The sequence below is a fragment of the Kogia breviceps genome, chromosome 10 (genome assembly GCF_026419965.1).
Source record: "Kogia breviceps isolate mKogBre1 chromosome 10, mKogBre1 haplotype 1, whole genome shotgun sequence".
Lineage (NCBI taxonomy): Eukaryota > Metazoa > Chordata > Mammalia > Artiodactyla > Physeteridae > Kogia > Kogia breviceps.
The window spans coordinates 69,082,928-69,106,246 of NC_081319.1; the positions used below are offsets into that span (position 1 = coordinate 69,082,928).

The window sequence follows — 23,319 nt, forward strand, 5'->3', positions numbered from 1 at the left end:
GTGACGCGCTCCTGGGGGAAAAGGCGGGGGGAGGGGGGTGGTGTCCCGGCCGGTTTGGGGGGCGCGTTGCCCGGAGACCGAAAGTTTGCGAGCCAGAACAGGCTTGGCGGCGGCCCCGGAAAGGGGGTCCAGGGGGCGGCGGCCCTGGGGATGGGGAAGGAGCAGGAGCTGCTGGAGGCGGCCCGCACCGGACACCTCCCGGCCGTGGAGAAGCTACTGTCCGGGAAGCGGCTCTCCTCAGGCTTCGGGGGCGGCGGCAGCGGGGGCTCAGGGGGAGGCAGCGGCGGCGGCGGCGGCGGCGGCGGCGGTGGTGGTCTCGGCTCCTCGAGCCATCCCCTCTCCAGCCTGCTCAGGTGGGTAACGCTACAGGGCTGGTCAGCTGCCTGGAGACCCCCCCTTCCCCTGCCCGTCTCCTGGGTCCCCAGAGAGATCGGGGCTCCGGAGGCCCTGGCGGGGTGGGTTTGCGGGGTGACCCGGGGCGAGGGCAGGCGGCCCAAGGGGCGAGGGGCGCCGGTGCGGGTCCGCGCGGCGTCAGGCTCTCGTCTCGCCTAACCCGGCAGCGAAGAATGGTGGGAGTGCCCAGGTGGCAGCCTCCGCCGCATGGCACAGCCGGGCTTCACCCTCGCCCGCTGTTGGGTGCCAGCTGTTGTATCTCACAAGCCACTTTAGAGCAGAAAATATTTATATTTTAAATCTCCCTCATCTCCTGCAGAAATTCCCACGCCTTGCAGAATCTCGCAGTTCCCTTGGAGGAAATTGTCTTGATTCCCTTCTTTTGGGAACTTGGAACCTTCCACTAGGCTCTGCAGGACGTGGCTTTTGTTGTTTATATTAAAATTGCCTCTGGATTTATCACGCTCAGAGTGTTCTTCTTTGAGCCCCTCTTGTGCTTGAAGCTTAAATTCTGGTTCCATATAGTGAATCTCTTTGGATTAGTCTGTTAAGTGGCATATGCAGGGTTCATCAGGGGGTTTATTCATTAAAAAATAAAGCTTTAGAAAGACTTGTTTAGGAAACTGAGGGGTGCTTTAAACTTTTCCAAGGTCTGTTGTTAAAATAAACACTTGAATCTGGAGCTGTAAGGATTGAGAGGAAAAGGTCGTTTTTATGTGGCTTGGAGGGGGGATTGTAGGTGCTTTGTGAGTGTGAGTAAAATGTGTTGTTTCAGCAGCATTTTCATACCCGGTTTTCTTTTCCTTCCTTGTTCTTTTGAGGTTTTTAAGAAGTGGAAGTTCATTTAGAAATGGCTTCATTCTCTTTTGTTCCCCATTAGTTTATGTAACTTCAATTTGAGTGAGCTTAGACCAAAAAAGCCCAAGGCTCTAATAAATTGTTAGGTATTAAGCACTGAGTGCAAACTCAGGTCTATACAGGAAGATATTTAAAAGCAGTCTAAGAGAAGAACTCTCCCAAGGGGTTCTTTTGGGGAGGCAAAAACCAGTACCATCTGTGGCAATTTCCAGCCCTTAGAACAATGCTGTCACAGTTAGTACTCAGGATTTGTTGAATAAATAAAAGTATCAATTAGGGAATGATACATTTCTACATAAACTGATGATGGTACTCACTGTTAGTAGTTCAGAGAAATGAGACATCACTGTGGGATGACATGGAGATCAGGGCTTCCAGGAGGAGGGGGACTTCAGCTGACTTGGCAGGATGTGAGGATTTGGGTAGGTGAGGTACTATGAGAGCATTCCAAGTGGGCACACCATGATCAGGGGCACTGAGGTGGGAAAGGAGACTTATTTGGTGCCAGTGGGTCACTAGAAGAACTTTCTGTCTGGAGCCTTAAGAGGTCGGGTGTGATAAAAAGAAATAATAATAATGGATGGCTATACTTCCATCTTTTAGAGTGACTTAGTCTTTATGTTTATATACCCAGTTCCTATATCAGTGCCTGACAACGTGTTCAATAAATGGACTTTGAATCCATAAATTGGGTTTTGAATATTACCTGGATTACTTTGATATTCCTGCACTTCTGATGTCTGAGAGATGAGAGAAAGACCATATCGGTTTGGAGGTGCCTGTCTCTAATGAGCTGAATGCTACAGCATTTGGCTGTTTGCCAGAGATACCTTACCACCCACACCCCACTTAACTACCTTGTAGTTAGCAAGACTAGAAAATCTTTGTTGATTTTCTTTTTTTTTTTTTTTTACTTTGGGCCTCATGTTAATATGTCCAGTCTCTGTCATAAAGGGTGAATGTTGTCTCCACTCCCTTGTGTAAGAAAGCTGACTCCTGACTTGCTCTTGTATCTGTTGTCGAGATGGTAGATGGCCTCAGAGCTGCCCCGGCCTCTCATCCCTGTGACTCCTAGGGGCAGAGAGGATCTGCAGGCACTAGTTACACTAGGTGTATCATTAATTAGAGGTGACTCTGATTAAACCTAGTGAAAGATTTCTGAGAAAATGAAACCATGCATTTAGATAATCCCTAGGTCAGCATGTCCTCCCTTTTTAGGTTTGGAGATAGTAGATGGTAGGTCTCCTATGCGCACACACCCCACCTCAAGGACCCTGGGTTATTTAATGAAAGCCGTGGAATCATAGCTTCAGATCTGGCCCTTGCATTAGCTGCCATATCCTACCCCACTAGTATTGTCAATTGCAGCCTACGTTTGTCCAGCTGTTTGGAGTGACCAAGTAAAGCAGGCAGGAATAGGAGCTTACAGCTGCAGTGGATATAAACGTTCTGGATCACAAGTATGTTTGTCTACTCATCTGTTTATGACCCAGCCCACCCCCCACCCCCCACCCCCATTCCACAAAGGCTTTGTGCTTATTCTTAAGCTACAAAATGCCTCCTCTCTCACCCATCCCTTTTCTCTTATACTGCTTGAGCTTAGGTCTTAACCTCTTAAAGCCCTCCCTAATGACCCTAATAACACACAGACCTCTCAGGCTTCTACTTCTTTGGAACCCATTATCTGCAGTGAACAGTAGCGCATCAACTCATACTTTGCTTGCCTAGGTTTCACAGTTTATTGCTTTACATATAGTAACCCTCACCAATTGAGAACATACCTGCTGAGAATCAGAAAGGCAGCAAAGAAGACTTCTACTAGGAAAAAAAGTTGTTATGAACTTCATGTCCTTTTGACCTTCACTTATTTACTGTATACTTATTCAGAGGCAGTATAGTATTAACGCTTCAGACCACTTGTTCTGGAGTCAGACTGCCTGGATTCACATTTCGCTGCTACTGCTGACTAGCTGCTTGACTTTCTGTGAATTACTCAACCACTCTGAGCCTCAATTTCTACATCTGTGAAATGGGGGGAATATTGTCTGCTTTATAGGTATTGTCTTTGTAATGTGTGGAAGAAGCTCACCACAGTTTCTGGCACATTGTAAGTGCTCACTGTTAGGCTTCCCCAGTTCTGTTGAGCACGTACAGTTTTGCCATGCTGTACCTGCCACGTGCAAAGTGCCATGCCAGACACGTCTTAAATGCTGTTCTTTTACTCTTGGGTATCTGTTTTCCAAGCCACGGCAGATTAGAAACAGTAAATAAGGGAGAGGCCCTGCTCAGGCAGGCACACTAATGCCATTCACCCACCAAATGTTTACCCATCATCTGCTTTGTGCTACACAAATTGTTAGGTGCACTGTAAAATTTATCTCAGGCCTGGCACATAGTAGGTAGTCTGTCAAAATTAGTCCTCTCCCAATACAAGGTCTGTTCCCTTGTAGTGTTTACAGTAGTATGATATGTCTGTGTGACAGACTGACAAAATAAGAGGAAAAGCAATAAAAGGCTAACATAATTTTTCCCACCACCAGTAATTTGAGACTATTAACATAGATGAATATAGCCCTACACACCTGGTTAGGCCCCAAGCATCACTGCACTATAGCTTAGTGCTGTAGTATCTGTTTATTGTGACTCTTAGCCAATCAAATAAAGATTAAATTACGTTCAGTATAGCTTGTTAATGAAAGTACAAAAAATTTTAGTTTTCTATCTAAAATGATTCAAATATAATATTATTTCAAAGGACAAGCAGTAGATTATCTAGAAAACATAGTTATCTAAAATGCCTAGTCCTACAGAGGTTCTGAATAGCATGGATTTTACTTTATATAATACTGTCTCATTTTCTAATTGTTGAATGGTTGCCTTTATTCTGTAGCTTGAGACAGGCTCTGTGTTCAACTTTTTTTTTTTTTTTAAACACGGTATTTCTCAGCCCTGGGCACATAGTAGGGCACTCACATTTTCATGTAGTGGAGAGTTTAATATGTTTATGGCTATTGTGAAAACTACTGATTTTCAGGAAAGCAACTTCTGTTTGAGAATACAGTAAGATTTGGATTAAAAGTGTTCTAACAACTAAGGGAAGAAAATTCTGAGGAAAGGAAAAGTTAAAAGAAAACACAATTCATTAGCTTAAAACTATGAAGTGGATTATGAGCTAAATATTGATATGTGTCAATGTGAATGATGTAAAGTGAAATGCACTCCTGAGGGTTTAGAAGCACAGAGAAACAGACCAAAGGTTGTAATTGAGGAATAGATTGTGTCATAGTCTAGGAAAGTTCTATACCTGATTTCTTAAGCATGAGAAGAATGAATAAGAAAAGAAGCTGGGGCTTCCCTGATGGCACAGTGGTTGAGAATCTGCCTGCTAATGCAGGGGACATGGGTTCGAGCCCTGGTCTGGGAAGATCCCACATGCCGCGGAGCAGCTAGGCCCGTGAGCCACAACTACTGAGCCTGTGAGTCTGGAGCCTGTGCCCCGCACAAAGAGAGGCCGCGATAGTGAGAGGCCCGCGCCCCGCGATGATGAGTGGCCCCTGTTTGCCACAACTAGAGAAAGCCCTTGCACAGAAACGTAGACCCAAAACAGCCAAAAATAAATAAATTAATTACTTTAAATATATATATATATATATATATATATATATATATATATATATATATATATATATATATATATATATATATATAGAAAAGAAGCCAAGGAGGCTTGCTGGAGAAATCTGTAAATTTATAGACAGTAGCAATAAATTTGACTATTAACTAGATTTTTACTCTACTGTGGGTGGTGGGGAGATTATCCAAAGACAGTCATGAATTTCCCAAAGATATGAAAAGGTTCTGAAATAAGGAATGAAGAATGGAAAGTTTTGAAAATTGGATCCCATTTGGGGGACAATAATGGGTTCTCTCCACATGTCAGAAGATATGACAAAGTTATTCATTGTTTTAAAGAAAGAGGATTCCTGATGTTTATTTAAGGAATTCATACTTTAAAAAAAAAAGTGATTACCCTAACCATTCTATTGAAATGGCCCCTGATAATGGATGTGTAGCTTGGAAATTATAGTGACATGACAGCTTTTTCTCATGCTGACCCTTTTACTTTTGCCCTCCTACTGTGCTAGATTTCTTTTGAATGTGCCTATTTTGAGCAAGATGATTTTAACATCCTGAGGAGGAGTGTAACACTGACCATGTAAGGATGTAGATTGGGAGGGCTTAGAAGCAGGAACTCATGGATTTGTGTGATCTAAGTTCCTGCTCTTCTAAGAGAATGCAAAAACAAAACAATAACAAAAAACACAACTATTTACTAGGATAGCAGTTTTCTGGATCTTCCACTGAACCTTCTTAATTCATTAAAAATGTTTTTTAAAGAACTTCTTAAAATGCTTCTTTAAGTATAATTTTATTGGGATGGCAACCCTTTTCCTTTCATTTGGAGTTGCTGTACATTTTTGCTTTTTCAAAAGCAGAACATGGTCCCCCTGTTAAAAAACAAAACAAGGTGGCATGCCTGGGAATGACTGCAGCGTGGTTACTTTATATCTAAACATCTAGAGCATTCCTAATGTTAAACTGAGTAAGGCACCTACTGGTAGTAAAAGATAATTTAACAGAAGTTTGTTAAGTCAGCGATCTCCCTTTTCCTTAATTCTCTGATGGAAGTTCAGTGTTGAAAAAAAAATTTTTTTAATGAATCTATTTTATATATATTATTTATTTATTTATTTATATTTTGGCTGCACCGGGTCATAGTTGTGGCATGCAGGATCTTCGTTGTGGCGTGCGGGATCTTTTTTAGTTGCAGCATGCAAACTCTTAGTTGCAGCATGCATGTGGGATCTAGTTCCCTGACCAGGGATTGAACCTGCACCCCCTGCATTGGGAGCACAGAGTCTTACCTACTGGACCACCAGGGAAGTCCCTGAAGTTCATTGTTGAGTGTCTTAATTACAAAAATTAGAGAGGGGAAACAGTGAAACAATCCTGTGAAGAATTTGGTTTGTATCTAGTCAGCTTCAACATGTTCACTTGTCCTGGGAGTTTCTGGTCCCAGTGAAAGTTGCATCTTTGGCCAGAAAAATCCCTTTGAAGGTTCTTCCCCCTACCCCTCACCCTCCTTGGTTTGTTCACCTCAAACAGCTATGAATTTTGGTTTGCAAAAGGAAGTCAAGGCTATTTCTGCCCTAGTCTTCAGTAGGGAAAGTAAATTACTGGGTTTTATAGCCCAGAGACACCAAGGAAGCCCCAAAAGTAGATAGTGGAGAGTTTGTTCTTGGAAATGTCGGGCTGTCCTGTGGGCAGGAACTGGGTCTCTTCTGGAGAGCCCTCAGAAAATGTTCCCCACACTGATTTCCAAAAGATTACTGGGAGATTTTTTGTGGTATAGAAAATTATATTGTTACATTCATAGAACATCTTCACATAACTTTGGTGTGGGTAGAGTTAATGGTAGTAATACTAGAAATTATATGGTATGGCTTCATATTTATCCTTTCTCGGTAATTTGTAGATCAAGTTTGTTTAGTTTACAAATCAAAAAAGAGTTTTTAGAAAGTCAGTTGTCTCTGCTTTACTTGTGATGTTCTTACCACTATTAAAAACGGTGGAGATGGTCCAGGAAGCAGAGCAGCCCTCTGGCTTACTTAACTGGTGAGAGTTTAGCATGGCTGCTAAGGGTCAGGCTCTGATCCATCTCTGCCTGTGACTTAGGCAAGTTACATAACCTCTCTGAGCGTCTGTGTCTTCATATATATAATGGGCCTAGGATAGTACCTACCTCCTGAGGCAGCATCCCGTGAGTTAAGATGTGTAAGACTCATAATGCCTGGCACATGCCAAGGGCTTGGTGAACCTGGGCTACTACAGTTATCTGATGGGAGCCCAGTGCTCGCCACCTTTGATGAATCTGGAATGATAATCCTGTTTGTTAAGGACATGTGTTTTTTATGTTCCCATTAAAAAATTTATAATTATGATAGCAGAGGCTCCCAACATTTTCAAATATGAGTCCCATTTTTAAAAGCCTGAAAATGGTAATGGTGGCAAAGTTACAAACTGATAAAGGTTCACAATCTGTTGTCTGAAATCTTGGGGTTTAGAATCCAGAATTTTAGGGTTGCTGGAGGGTGATACTGAGCTCCTACTGGGATCTCGGGCAGCACTCTGAAACATTACATTTTGGAGTGAAACCTGTTAATATTCACACTAAATGGGATAAATATGAAGCAGCTCCATATCAGTTTTGTACCTAACCAAGTCTGCTGCTAGCTTTTGAAAATTTATTTTCATAACTTTTTGGATTCCTGAATTGTAGATAAGGGATTATGGACTTCTGCCTTTATTATAGAAAAATTGCTAGACACATAAAAGCACAAAGAAGAAAATAAAATCATCTATAGTTCTACCACCTAAAGAAATTAACTGTTGCAATTTTGGTGTACATACTTCGGTCTTTCTTCTATGCAAACTTTTTTTTTTTCTTCCAAACAGACAATGTTCTGAAGATACTTTGTCTCAAATTTCTCCTTGGTATATTGTGAACATTTTCCCCATCATTTTCTATTCCCCTCAACCTCATTTTAAATGGGTAAGTGGTATTCCATAGTGTGTATGAACTGTAATTTATTTAATCCCTTCCCAACCATTAGACATGAGTTTGATTTTAGTTTTCTGCTGTTGGAACAACACTGTGATGTACATCCTTGTAGATAAGTTTTTGTGCGAGCTCGTGCTTATGACATTTTATATACTCAGTAGGCTAGTAGATGTAATTTGAGTATTTAACCATTGCAAAAATCACATATGTGCCGTTGAAATTGAGGACTCAATAATTCTAAGGTCCTTATATCTCCTGGGTCCTTCTGATTGGAAAGTAATGTACTGATCTGTGGCTGCTAAATGCTACCTATATTTAGAAAGTTACCTTTGTGCAGGCACAGGATTTTTATTAGTCAGGACCCTCTTGGGTCCTTCTTCAGAGGCAAAATGTTCAGAAGAGGGCCATTAATAATACAAATGTGTGGAGCAATATGTTTCAAGCAGAATGAGACAGAATCCATTTTGTTTTTGCCTTTTGTTGTTCAAGCTTTTATTGTGGGAAATTTCAAACATATAGAAGTCGAGAGAATAAAATAATGAATCCTCACATACCTTAAGTAACCATAAAACAATTGTCAGCTTATGGCAAATTTTGTTTCCTTTTATCATCATCCCCCCCAACTCAATTATTTTGAAGAAAACCTATATATCATTTAAGTGTGTATCTCTAAAAGATAAGGACTTGTTAAAAAATATTAAAAATACCATTATCACACCTGAAAATGGAAATTCCTTGAAGCCATCAAGTGTTTAGTTAGTCAGGGTTCAAATTTCCATATGGTCTAAAATATTTTTTTAAAATTTATTTTGGCCACGTAGCTTGTGGGATCTTAGTTCCCTGACCAGGGATTGAACCCAGGCCCTCAGCAGTGAGAGTGTGGAGTCCTAACCACTGGCCACCAGGGAATTCCCCAAAATATTTTATTTTATATTTTATAGTTGGTTTGTTCAAATCTGTGTTCAAACAAGGTCCATACATTGCATTTGGTTGGTATGTCTCATAAGTCTCTTTAAATCTGTGGCTTTCATCTCTGTCATTTTTTCATTCCAGTTTATTTGTTGAAGAAAAAAAGGTCATTTGCCCCATTTCCCAGAGTCTGGGTTTCGCTGATTGCATCTCTGAGGTATCATTCAACATGTTCATCTGTCCCCTGTATTTCCTGTGGGCTGGAAATCAGATCTAGGCTTGGTCTGATTCAGGTTCAGATTTTCTGCCAGGATTTCTTTCTAGGGGATGTTGTGTACGTCCTTCTGTTTAGTCTTCTTTTTTGTGATGTCAGCAGCCATTGACGATCACGGTCTAAAGCCATGATTTAGAGTTTGCAAAATGGTGATTTTTCATTTCTGTTTTACCTTCTTCATTTATTAACTGGAATACATTTTGGAGAGAAACTTTATAGAGAAACCTCATGTTATTAACTACTTGGTTACCCTGAGGTAGAGTTTGTGTAGGAAAGATGGATTAAATGCTTGATTCTTTCCCCTTATTTACCAGTTTTCAGATCAAGTTGGTTTCCTAGTAGTCTTCAGAGGTGTCCAATGAGTTTCTTGTGAATAATCATTATGAACTTGTAATTTTTTTTTTTTTGCGGTACGTGGGCCTCTCACTGTTGTGGCCTCTCCCATTGCGGAGCACAGGCTCCGGACGCGCAGGCTCAGCGGCCATGGCTCACGGGCCCAGCCTCTCTGCGGCATGTGGGATCTTCCTGGACCGGGGCACGAACCCGTGTCCCCTGCATCGGCAGGCGTACTCTCAACCACTGCGCCACCAGGGAAGCCCTGAACTAGTACTTTTAAGCTTATTTGTGCTTCAGTAATAACCTTTCTAAAATGTGCTCTGAGACATTTAGACTTTGACAGTTTTACTTTACTATGTAGAGCAGTTGAACTGGTTTGTAATGAAGTGTTGTTTGTATTTGTGTATTTTAATTGAGTGCTATTTCTACTCAGAGTCCTCCAGTTTGTGCTGCTTCTTCTGGTCACTTGCAAATCAAGGATTCTAATCTTCCAGAGTCTGGATTAGTTCAGCTGGCTTTTAATTTTTTAAGTTTCCTGCTGGCCATACATGGCCCTATAGGTAACAAAGCCTTAAAAAGATACTCTAGAGACTTTAGTAACCAAATTTCTTTAGATTATAATTATAGAAAACCCACTAAAAATGGTGTTTTCCCACCAGTTTTATGGGGTGGCTTGGTGTGTCAAGGTGAGTTGTTACTTATTCAGTCTCATATGTTACTCTGAATATGTTTCATGGTGTCACACTTTTTACATAAACATTGAAGAGTCAGTTGAATTGTCTTTTGTTAAGTATACTAAGCATAGGTCTCTGTCTCATTATTGACTTCTGAGCTATTGCATTCAGAGCTCCCACTCACAGGTCCGATTTTGAGTTCCTGTTCTGCCCTCTGTATATTTTCTTTTCTTAGTTTGGAGCTCAACTATATATGAAAGTATTTCTCTTCTTTTATTTTATCCATTGGTTTTATGTGTTTGGGAGTGGGGGTGGGAGGACTGGGTCAGGGTCCTTCTGCTTTGGCTCAGATTCCCCCCTTTGACCAGCCAGATGTACAAATGCTACACCTGTAGTGTCAATTTAAAAGTGATAAAAGCAGCACATGGAGCCACTTATTTGTTTCTTTTTGACAGTTGTTGGTACAGTAAGGGTTCTACTTCAGAGAGCTCTTGGCCTCTATTAGGCAATGACAGCATCCAGCTCCATCTTACTCCACAGCACTTTCATGTTGGGCTCTCAGATTCTTTAAAGAGCATTGTCATGAGTTAAGATGAAAAATGAAAATAAAAACGAGAATATGTTGGACACTACTGAGAAAGGAAAATGTTTTTTTTTTCGGTACGTGGGCCTCTCACTGTTGTGGAGCACAGGCTCCGGACGCGCAGGCTCAGCGGCCATAGCTCACGGCCTAGCCGCTCCGTGGCATGTAGGATCTTCCTGGACCGGGGCACGAACCCGCATCCCCTGCATCGGCAGGCAGGCTCTCAACCACTGCGCCACCAGGGAAGCCCAGAAAATGTATCTTAAAACACTTGAGCTTCATAGTGCCAAGGAGTTCACACTGTTGGGTTGGATGGTGCGTAATTCTTGCAAGACCGAGGCTGTGCCTCTGCCTCCACGTGATGGGGTCTGTCCTCTGTCGGGACTGCACATTGGCTTATCCCTGCCAGGGAGGACTTGATGTGACTGGAAAAGCAGCTCCAAATGTATGTCCCACTAATAATAGTACCAGTAGTCAGCATTTATTGACCATTCACTGATATTGGATTAGTAGCCTTAATTTGCAGGGCATTATTAAGTGCTTGTCCTTACTAAGATTAAGAAAGTAAATTTTTTTATTATTGTCCCTCCTTTTATTGAATTTTTGATTTTCAGCTTTGCTTGCGTATAGTCAGATCTCCTAATTACAATTCTTTTCAGTCATAGTGAAAGCTTAAAGTCTCAGGGATTTTAATTTTCTTAATTTAAAAAAATTGGAGGGGACTTCCCTGGTGGCGCAGTGGTTAAAAATATGCCTTCCAGTGCAGGGGACACGGGTTCGAGCCCTGGTCTGGGAAGATCCCACATGCCGTGGAGCAGCTAAGCCCGTGCACCACAACTACTGAGCTTGCGCTGTAGAGCCCGCAAGCCACAACTGCTGAGCCCATGCGCTACAACTACTGAAGCCCGCGCACCTAGAGCCCATGCTCCGCAATGAGAGAAGCCACTGCAATGAGAAGCCTCCGCAATGAGAAGCCTGAGCATCACAACGAAGAGTAGCCCCTGCTCGCTGCAACTAGAGAAAGCCTGCGCGCAGCAACGAAAACCCAACACTGCCAAAAATAAATAAATAATAAAATAAATTTTTAAAATAAATAAAGATGAAAAATGCACTCAATGAAACAAATTTTTTTTAAAAATTGGAAACTCTCTCTTCTTACCTGTGAAAAAGTAGATACAGTGGTGCTATTACTTGAGGTATCAGATACTTAGAAAACACAAGCTAGTGTATTTGGAAGTGGTGCTTTATTTAACCTTAGGAGGACCCTTCTTAAAGGGAGTTTCTGCCTATTCCCCAGCCCTTTTTGTCTGAGTGAACCAACCTGTTGACTTTGTTTTCCTTTCACCTGAATAAGCCTTCATTGTAATTTTCTTTTCAGTTTCCTTTAAACACAATCCATTTCTCAAGTTATTTTTCCTTTTGAATTATAATTGAGACCTACTTCTAAGAAGTCCAATGGCCAGAAGAGCTTTCAAAACAGATCATTTCAAAAGGGCTGTTTACCTGGGAAATTCTTTCTGGGGCTTGTTTTTAGATCTTTAGCTCTTTGCTGGGCCTGGAGAGGAGCCTGGTCCTGGCTTTGTTCATAACTGTTGGTGTCATGTTCCCTCCTCCTCCTATGATCCAGCTTGATTCTGGATTCTGGTTCGGTTCACCTGCCTGATTCTTGCTTCTTCAGGTTGCCCCACAGCCCTGATAAAACTTCAACAAAAGCCCAGCTCAGATTGCAGTATTTGAGGTAATTCACTCACAAGTTAGTTCACAGCAGCTCAGAGCTGTCGCTACAGACTCTATGGTAGGTTGGGATGTACACATTGTTGGGCAAGAGTTTTACTTCTTGGGCACTTAATACTTTCCTCTGTCTGTACCCAGAACTTTACATCTGTATTTTCTCAGTCTATCTTCACAGCATACCTGCTAGCTAATTGTTATTATCCTCATTTTACAGATGAAGAAACAAAGGTTCAGGGAGAGGTTAAAGTGACCAGCTCAGGGCCACATGGAGGAGGGCAGAGCCAGGAGTCAGACTCCCCAAACTTTTGCTCGTAAAGCATTGTGTTTGACCACTTGGAGAACTGTGTCTTTGGATGAAATTCAAACCACCCCTTACTATATGCTTAGGTAAAATTTTACCCCCAAAATTAGGGATTTATTTTAATTTAATAGTTGCTTTGGTAACACTTTGTGCCATCCACAGTTCTTAAGCACTTTACAAATATTAGCTCATTTCATCCTCATAACAACACTTTGGGGAGGGCACAAGTAGTATTGCCGTCTTACTGATGAGGAAACCAAAGCCCAGAGCCATCAAATAACTTGCCCACTGTAGTAAGCTGGGAAGTGCTGAGGCTTGGTTCCAAACCCAGGCAGACTGTCTCCGGAGTCCTTAGTCTTAGCTCTTATGCAACTGGGGATTGTTCCTTTTATTAAGAGTGTAATACAAAATCCCTTTGGAACACTTTGACTACGTAAAGTGAGAGGCTTATTTTTTAAATCATTGGCGATTTCCTTGGAATATAAGAAAGTTAGATGAGGGGAATGTCTTTAAACTTATGCCAAATAATATATTAGTTTAGAGGATATAGGGGAAGCCGTGCAGCTCATGAAGAGGAAAAAGCCTCCCTTATTCTCAAACTTCCTCAAACTTTTCTTCTAGAAAATTCTCACCTTCCTCTCAAGCGGGTTAATGCTTTCATGAATTTCACCTCTGAGAAAATTCAGTACCCTCTCCTCCCCCACCAGATTTTAAAGTGATAAAGATTTGTTTTGGATACATGCTTGCCGGATGTACCACAGAGGCCAAAGGGTGTGCAAGCGAAGTAAATCTAAACAATTGGCAAGAAACTAGAGGCCTGTGTATTTGAAATTATTTCTAGCTATTGCTACCCATTCTGCTTTTTTACAATTCCTTCCCTTTCCCCTGCCTCATTAGTTAGTGGTTTATGACCAGATTTTACATTCCCAAACAATAATTAGTCTATCCATAAAATGACTTTCAGAGAGTATTGTCTGGCTGGTTCAAATGATTGTTGATAGTAGTTTGAAGCCTAGGATTATGGGACAGGAAATGTTACTTCCATAATCCTTGGTGCTTTAATCTTCAGAATCCTGTGATATTAGTATTAGTGACCATTTTACTGATGAGAAAGGTTAAAGTGACTTGCCCAGGACCGAGATTTTCCATTTGCAAGGCCTGTAGAGTCTATTTTATGTGGAGATCATGGCTGCCAAGAAGACGTCTGAGTCCCCAGGTTGTAGAAGTAGAAGGAAAAGATAGTATTCTAGCTGAGTAGTTCTGAAAACACCTATGGGTCCTATATGCTTAGCAGTAATAGAATACTCTTATTACTTTTTATCTGTTACAAATGAAAATATCTCAGATGTTGAAATCGGCAGAGATTCCAGATTCGTTACTTTTTAATCTGTTGCTATCTCCATTATTATATGTTTAAGAACTCGGCTGGAGAATAGTTTTCTTGTTAGTCACTCTTAACCAGCAGCCTTTTCGCTGTCTTTAGCAGACCCAGAGCAGCAGACTTTCAGAAAGGTTTTTAAGTAAATGATCGAGGGTTTAGTGTTTCATTTTAAAGTTTAACAGTTTTTTCTTTCTTGGAGAGTGTATACAAAATCAGGATCCAGTACTTTTACTTAAGTTTTTTCAACCAACTTAAGTTTTTTCAAACAGAGCTGTCTTTTTTAAAATGTCTTTTCTTTAACCAGCATGATCTGTTAGACTCTTTGTCTTTAGTTACCATCATTTCTGTTTCCCTCACTTTTTAATATTTACTCTTTAGTCAACTATATATCAGAAAAAAATGTGATTATATAATAACCACCATTATTGCTGTGTGTGTGTGTGTGTGTCTGTGTGTGTGAACACTTCCTATTGCTCAAGGTATTATCTGATTTCCTTCTGGTGATGAAATAATGAAGTCACTGGCTGACTTCATGTGATGAATCTGGCTGGCATCAGGTTTCCTCATTACCAGGAACTGGGACTTGCAAGATTTTGACACCTGTAGGCTTAACCTTCTGCTTTTTAACATTGTTTTGATTGTGTTTCACATTCGTTTTAATGTGTTTAACTTGTTTCTCATTGCCCACTTATTATTCATACTTATACTAGTCACTTAGGATTGGTCTTTTGGTTTGTGTGGCCATCTGGGATTGAGTGGAACAAAATCTAAATCTTGTCTTTCCTTCCTTCACTGATTTTGATGTTAGCCTTTTGTTTGATCTGTAGATACCCAGACAAAATCTTTAAATTAAGCCTTAAGATCTTCTTGTCTGTAGAGTTGGTCTAGGACTATCTGGAACCCTGGGGTCTGGAAAGCACATAGGTCTCAGTTTTACCCTTTAGTCAGCCTCTCCATGCTTGAACTCTGAAGGGAAGAGGATGAGGGTTAGACAGAAAAATCAGTCTACAGGGAACATGGTCTTCAGGAACCTTCCTCCTTCAGGGTGCACGCTGCCTCTGGGGAAGGGCATGGGAGAGCAGGCCCCCAGGGGCCTTCCACCTAGAATTACCTCAGCCATTCTCTAGCTGTATGATCTTGGCAATATTTTTTACTTCTCCTGCACCTCAGTTTCCCATCCATAAAAAAAAGGGGGGGCAGTGTTTGTAGCGTTTCCTGACAGAGGTCCCAAGGAAGGTGCCTCAGCACGTCTTAAAGCAGCTGCGGAGAAAGACTGGGGAAAGGACCTACTGCTTACTGTATGTACTCTTACTGTGTGCCAGGAACCATGTGGCTTTTTCTACACCTTGTCCCGCAGGGTGGCTCAGGAGAGGAAGAAGCCTGCTGCCTCAGCTCTGTGAGTGTGCAAGCAGGCCTTGCTCTTTCTGCCCTTGAAGCTTTTGTAAACAACTACATTCCTGTATGTCAAGCATACTGCTGTAGGAGAGACTTAGGAATATGAAATTGGTCAGTTTCCTTAAGAAATTGACTTGATTAGAGTGATGATAAAATGGCCCCATGATCTCCTCAGAGAAGTCGTTGATTCCAGCACTGGGGCAGGGAAAATAAAAAAGACGAATATGTCAAAAGAACACAGAAGCCAACCTGAAAGAGCTCTCAATGGCCAAAGTTAGAACAATTTGAACAGCAAAATAAAAAGCAATAGTAATGGATTATAAGCCAAAGGATAAAATAAACATCTATGAGTTAATGATATAAATAAGTAAATGGGAGAGAAGAATAGCTCTTCTTTTCAGAAGAATTCCAGTTAATAAATGTAGAAGGAATGAGAGGAATAGAAAATCGCCATTAGCACACCACAGTAATAATTGCTGCAGGCAAGATCTACCAATGAAGGCTAAAATTAGTTTGTGACAGTTTAAGGAGAAACAGAATATTAGCATGGGCTTAAAGCATCTTCCAAAAATATTTATTAATTACTGTGGTGGTTTCAAACCATGTCCACATATTCTTTGAAACTGTCCTCTCCTGGGGATGGAGTTTAATTCCCCTTCTCCTGAGTGTGGGCTGGTCTTAGAGACCGGCTTCCGAATAATAGAGTATGGAAAGGGAAAACAGTGACTTTACAGTGGAAGAACTTGGCAGACACCACCTTAACCAAGAGGGTCAAGGTTAACATTTTGGGTCATGTTGATGTCACTTACCCCCTGATAGGATGTGATGAGAAGGGCACTTCACCTCTTACGTTCTTCACCCAAAATCCATAATTATGGGAAAACAGACAAACAAACTGAAGAGCATTCAACAAGATACCTGACTAGTATTCTTGAAAAGTGACAGGGCTGTGAAAGACAAGGAAAGCCTGCGGAACCATTACAGAATGGAGACTAAGGAATTATGCCTACAAATGTAAAGTGGACCAGAAAAGGGGCATGAGTATAAAAACATTATAAATCAACTATACTTCCAAAAAAAATTAAAGTAAACAAAACTGGGGAAGTCTGAATAAAGTCTGTAGTTTAGTTAATAGTATTGTACCAGTGTTACTTTCTTAAGTTTGGATCAATGTGCCCTGGTTATGTAAGATGATAACATAAGGGTGAAAGGTACACAAGGTACACAAGAGCTCTGTACTATCTTTGCAGCTCTTCTGTAAGCCTAAAATTATGTCAGAATAAAAAGTAAACACACAAGTGCCATGTCAGGTAGTGGCTCTGAAGTCAAGTTCTCTGGGTTCAAACCTTGCCTTTGCCACCTACCAACTGAGAGAAAATAGACAACTTTCTTAATTTCTTGGCCTCAGTTTCCTTATCTCTAATAATAATATCTCCCATATAATAAGACTGAGTGAAGATTAAATGAAATTATGCATGTAAAGTACTTAGAACAGTGGTTGGAACATAGTAATGGCAGCTGCCATTATTAATATTTATAAAGAGGAAGTCCAACCACCTTTTAGGTACTTGACTGTTTAGCCGTGGATGTAGATAGTTGGTGCTAACGGAGGTTGGAAGAAGAGAAGATGGTAATGGACTAGGGTGGTCTGGAGATCCCTCCCCACCACTCCATATACCCCTAGGATGCTGGCTTGATCATGTTTAGACTTTAGGCCTGAGAGAGAGTGAGAGAGTGTGAGGTTGAGAGTAAGATGACACTTAAAAAATTGTTTTAGTCCCAACAGGATTGTAGCTATACTTTGAGTGTTTGTTGATTGAGAAACTATGTTGTAACAGAGTGACTCTAAAGTTAGTAACACTGAAATTAATGTGTTTTATTAAATATGGTAGCTTCTCTGTACCTTTGGGACATTATGATACGTACGCGCATGTGAGACGTTTATCCTGCCTGCTTCCGATGCCTGGTGTACAAATGCATTTGCTGACCCTTTATAATAACACTGTGGGTGACCAGGAGCTTTCAGTGTGCAAACATGCTTTGACTTCAGGCCTCATCTTTGAGGCTGTCTTCCATCATAGGGAGAGTGTACTTCCTTTATTAGTTAAAAAAAGTTATTGAAGTATAATTTACCTACAGTGAATGCACGGATAGTAAGTGTACAGAGCAATGTGTTTTACCTAGTATACATCCGTGTACTCATCACCAAGATCAAGACATAGAACGTCTCTTGTACTCCGAAAGGCTCTCATGTCACCTCCCAGCAAAAAATGCCCCTCCTTGCGGTAACTACCATTCTGGCCTTTATCATCATAGATTTTTGCCTGGGAATGTGTTTCCTTTTCTCCACCATACACCCAGGCCCATGGGGTACAGTGGGGTGGGAGCAGGGGTGGGTCTATATGTGCCGAATACTATATTCGACACGTTCCCAGACTTAAATAAATTCTCCCATAAAACCACAGACCTGGGCTTATGTTACTTATCTAAATTCAGTCTCATATCTCACTGACTGCAGAGTCCATGTTTTTTCCATTGTACCATGCTCTGTGCCTTCAGCTGACATTTACCATAATAATTATCATCATCATTAATGAGAAGTCACCTTAGTAGTTCCCCCGCCCACCCCCTCCCCCAGTAGCTTACATGTGTGATTCTCTAGTAGGGGAAGTTGTGCTGATTTGGAACCAAAGGACGGTGGCTCTTCATTTAATGAGTCCCAGGCCTTGTGTGAGCCAGTGGAATTAGAGAGAAAGAAAGGCTCGGTCCCAGCCTTCTAATCTTCTTCGAATGAGGGAGACAGATAGGAGGTGTTGAGTGCTATGAAGCAGGGATGCTGGAGGATGATGGAGGAACCAAGGGACAGGGGGTGGGTGAGGAGGGCACTCCAAGTGTGTGAGGGAAGTGCGCCTCCTTGAAGAAGTGACATCTGAGTGGCACATTAGAGATAATAGGAGCTGCGCAGGCAAAGAAGGAGAAAGTGAGGACTCATCCAAGCTGGAGAGAGAGTGCACAGCATGTGCAAAGGATGGAGAAAACTGCAGGTGATTGTCTGGTGTGAGGGCGGAGGCGGGGTGCTGGGACTGGGGAGAGATGGGCTTGGAGTAGTAGGCAGAGGCGAGACCGTCAGGCCCACGTTCAGGACTTGGATTTTACACCGAAGGTAATGATGGATTTGCAGTCTCGAAAGGTCACTTCAGATTTCTGGGAAGTGGATCGGAGGGGTCGAAATTGATTAGGCATGTAAAGCTATTAGGACTAGTAACAATGGGCATGGAGAGGAGGCCGGACTGGAAAGATATTCAGAAGGTGCAGGGAGCAGGACTTGGCAGTTGATTTACAAGCAAGAGGTTGAAATCTCTTATGACTAAATAGGATTTTACAATGTAAAATAAGAAAGTGGAATTTTTAGGACTGGATTTTCGTAAGTCATAACTGAAATGAAACACTTTTTTCCCTCTTCAGCAGAAGGGAAGTGTTTGCTTTAGAACAGCCCCATTACTTATTTCTGTGTGCATAGGCATTTGTAGATGAAGGCCTAGAGTTGTATGATAATTTTTTAAAAATCAGGCAGATAAATCAGTCTTTTGGTTTGTTTTAATCGTCCTTTGTTTGTTGCGGTGAAAGCTAAAGCTCCAAATGGGTATTCCCACAGAGAAGACCCGTGGACCCTTGAACCTAGGGGTAACTAGTGATATGGAAAGCAGGAAAAGACTTCTTACTCCTTTCAGGTTATTTATTTACTGAGATGTGTACAGAAAGCCAAACCGGCACTTCTTGCAGAGTGGTGTATAGATTTGATTCTAAGGTTTTTATAAAGTTTAATGCTAACCCTGTCTTTGCTTTGACCTGTGATATGCTGGAATAAGCTCCTTCGATGTGCACAGTATAGCAGTGAGGGGGATCCTTAACCCACAGGGCTGTTATCTAGGGCCTAGCACTTCCTCACAAACAGTTCTGGTCCTTAGCTATGAGAATATGTCCTTGTGAAGCTCAAGGACCATGTACATAGGACTGGAAATTTCTAGAAAAGGCAAAACAAGCTGTCTGGGCTTTGTGATTGGCAATGTCTGGAGTCCTAACCCTGAATGGTCATTAAGAAACCCAAACCACACCCTTTCTGCTGAGAGGAAGCTTTTCTCTCCAGTCAGCCAAAATTCAGTTATCTGCCAGCCCCAGCTCCAAATTTCCTGTTACTATAAATCTCTGACAGATTAGAATGAAGGATGGTGGTATGTGGGATGGAGAATCCTCATTCAAATGAGTAGAAGAGAAATGGCAGTTTGGCTACAGAGTCATATATAATAAAATGCAAGATATATTTCTTGCCCCTGGAATCTCTCTATGCAGTGTTCTGAGTCGCCACGGAATCTCTGCTGTTCCAGTTTTTAGGTGGTGCCCAGGGACTGTTTATGCTTTTACAGCAATGCAAGTTCTTGTTCACCCAGGGATGTTCAATTCAGCTTTAAGTTGTGAGTAAGAAAAGTGTGCTGGGGCTTCCCTGGTGGCGCAGTGGTTGAGAGTCCGCCTGCTGATGCAGCAGACACAGGTTCGTGCCCCGGTCCGGAAAGATCCCACATGCCGTGGAGCGGCTGGGCCCATGAGCCATGGCCCCTGAGCCTGTGCGCCGGAGCCTGTGCTCCGCAACGGGAGAGGCCACAACAGTGAGAGGCCCGTGCACCGCAAAAAAATCCAAAAACAAACAAACAAACAAAAGAGTGTGCTGGGTGAGCGACAATTTATGAAAGCCGCCATGTATTACCTCAGTTCAGTGTTGTGATGAAATCAAACATTTATGCTAATCTGACACCTTTATTGATGTGCATGATCATTATTGTGCTGCATGGTAATTAGGTAAGCAATTCACGTAAGTGACTATAATTAGTATTAATTTTTACATGGCTGAATCATAATTTCACAGTTTCTTGTTTACTAATTTGTTGTTCTCCGGCATCTATAATTAGCATCAGCGTCAGCATTTTCCGGTGATACCCGTGTAGTCTGATCCTTATCACTGGTGTGCTCTGGTTCCCCTGTGTTTAAACATAAAACAGAGAGCCCCTTGGAGGGAGAGGGTGGTCCTCAGCCCCATTTTCTCTCCCCGGCCTGATCTCAACCTCAGAGCAGCTCCTGCGGCTTCTCCCTGATCCCAGGTGTTCTGGGAGTCTGGGGTCTTCAGGGAGGTGGGGCTCCAGACTCTGACACTGGGTAGTTTGCCCAGAGGTGGGAGAGCCCCCTTCACCTCTGAGAGGAGTTGACAACACATTTTATTAAAGAGTAGGAATTGAAATAACTGAAAATCTCTCACCTAGCACATAATAAGAATTTAATATACAGTTATTTTTTAGAACTACCTTATTCTACTGCAAAGATGATTTTAGATTAGAAAGATGTATACTAGTAAGAATACTTTGATATTTCGGTTAGAGAATCATTGAAAACAATACATTTGGGATGGATTGAAAAACAGAATTAGTTCTGAGTGACTTGTTTGACCTGCTTTTGTGTATCTGTATGGTATGTAGGGATGGGTGGTTCCGTTTTTGATGATGAGATGCAGAACCTTATTGTGGTCCTGCTGGCTGAGTGTGTATTGCCTATTTTTATTGTGGTTAACCTGACCCACCATTTGGTTCCCTAAGGTTAGGTTTCCTTTCCTGTACTCGATGAATGCTGTCAGCTTCTGCAGAAGTGAACTTTGTTCGTTCTTCAAACATTTACTGAGTTTCTGCTCTGTGGTAGGCCCTGTGCTAGGAGCCAGCTGCAGAAAGATGATCAAATATCTCGACTTTAAATAATACCTTTTGCATTGACCTGTGTCATCTCCTTGGCCTCACCACCCCTGTAAAGTGGAGAAAGACTGTTCATGTGCCCACAAGACAAATAAGTAGACACAGAGAGAGGAACTGACTTGTTTAAGTTTACACATCAAAATAGTGGCTGAACTAAGCCTCGGTCTCTTGACCTCCAACTATTCACTGGTTAGGAAAGACTACATAAAATAGTCTTTGAATCTAAAACTAATCAGTCAGGAAGGATGGTATCTTCTCAAAGAAATTTATACAGACATTTAAAAAATTTGTACAAATGATTCTGAGACTGTGCTACTTTATGAAAATTCGGTGATTAAAAACATCAGAATTTAAACAGTTTTAATTAAGTACTCATAGTTTGCTCAACAAAAATATTTGTCACTAATGGGTCTAGAATGATTTAGTCATCATCATTTGATTTATACAGTGTTTTCAGGAAGACACTGTTCAGTGTGAATTTTGGTCTGGGAAGTTGTAAGATTTTTCTAAGATTGGGGAGGAAATGGTTTTGAAATTCTGTTACTCAGTATTGAATTGGCCAGGATAGGAAACAGAGTAAGGTCCCAGCCCATTTTCTTGGGCAGCTAGAAGTCTCCCAGGGCCCAGTAGTCATTTTAGGTTTATTCTGTGAAGGAAGCCTTTGGGCTCCCTGTGTTATTGACTCTTCTGTTTCTGAAGAAGGAAAATTTCCCCACAAGTGAAGTGAGAAGAGCACTAAAATATTGCACTATGAACCCCAAAAGAGTGTTTATTGAACATAGCCCTGTCCGAAGGCTCTGAGTGTGGGAGCAGGATAGGCTGTAGAATTGTTTCTCCCTGGGGTCTTACTGAGGGCTTCTGGAAGCAGCAGGAAGAGGGCAGAGGTGACCTGGTTTGGTGAGAGGCTGTGGACTCGAGGCCTTGCCAAACTGAGGTTGTAAGTTGTATGATCTTGGGCACATTGCCTCATGTATCTCATTTTTTTCAGCTGTAAAATGGGGTGATATTTTACTCTAGAAGTGTATTGGGGGCTGTCATGTTCTGTTTGTGGTGGGAAGCATTAGCTAGCTCTTTATGTCATTTATTTCTGGGATTGTTGAAGTCTGTCTCACCCACCAGAATATATGTTCCATGAGGGCCAAGGCCACGTCTGTCTTTCTGTTTACATGTGTCCCCTGCCCCTGTGGCAGTGCTAGAGCTTAGTAGATACTCAAATACTTGATGAACGAAGGGGACCCCATAGTTAGTGCTGTAGGCAGCTGGGAAAAATGCAGACAGCCTTCCTGTAAGCATAGATCTGTATTGGTTAACATCTTGGAACTTCAGGCCTGGGCAGGTTTGTGGGTTGTTTTTTTTTGGGGGGGGGTGCTGCGTTGGGTCTTCGTTGCTGCGCGCGCGAGCTTTCTCTCTAGTTGTGGTGAGCGGAGGCTACTCTTTGTTGCAGTGCATGGGCTTCTCATTGCGGTGGCTTCTCTTGTTGCGGAGCACGGGCTCTAGAGCGCAGGCTCAGTAGTTGTGGTACACAGGCTTAGTTGCTCTGCAGCTTGTGGGTTCTTCCCGGACCAGGGCTCAAACCCTTGTCCCCTGCATTGGCAGGTGGATTCTTAACCATTGTGCCACCAGGGAAGTCCTGGGCGGGTGTTTTTTGTTGTTGTTAATAAAGTGCAGTTTGGGTTTTTACATTCCTAAGATTTCCTTCCAGAGGGTTTCCTTTTTATTTCAGCTTGATTGATGAGAATGTAATAATGGAGTGAAAGGAAAGGCTGGCTGGTTTTTGCTCTGTGGTGGGCTGGCACATTCTTGAAGCCCTGATCTCTGAGTCACTCTGTTCTGTTTGGGGTCCACTCCTAATTTAAGGCAGAGCTGGTTGTCTCTGTTCCTATCTTCTCAGAGAAAGTATTTGGTTCCAGGTCAGAGCTGTTTTCCTTGCAACCAATATAAAGCCTTTGAGGAGCATCATGTCTGCCTCTTACTTGTTAACACATTGAGGAATATCTGGACATGGAGCTTTAGGAAAGGATGAGACCGGCGTCTCAACTACAATACACTTTTCTACAAATATTGCGG

General features: G+C 42.0%; 1 protein-coding gene across 14 annotated transcripts in view; it reads left to right on the forward strand.

Moving 5' to 3' along the window:
- ANKS1A (ankyrin repeat and sterile alpha motif domain containing 1A) overlaps positions 1-23,319 on the forward strand; it is a 191,637-nt gene that overhangs the window by 4,541 nt on the left and 163,777 nt on the right. For 13 of the 14 annotated variants that reach the window (XR_010835055.1, XR_009337649.2, XR_010835056.1 and 10 more), the window contains exon 1: positions 151-353. The exons of the other annotated variant lie outside the window; for it this stretch is intronic. Coding sequence is in view for 9 of the 13 variants with exons in the window: in XM_059076333.2 (XP_058932316.1) it covers positions 151-353 (203 nt within the window). In the remaining 4 variants the exon portion in view is untranslated. Of the gene's footprint in view, positions 1-150; positions 354-23,319 lie in introns of those variants that run through there. 14 annotated transcript variants of the gene reach the window in all.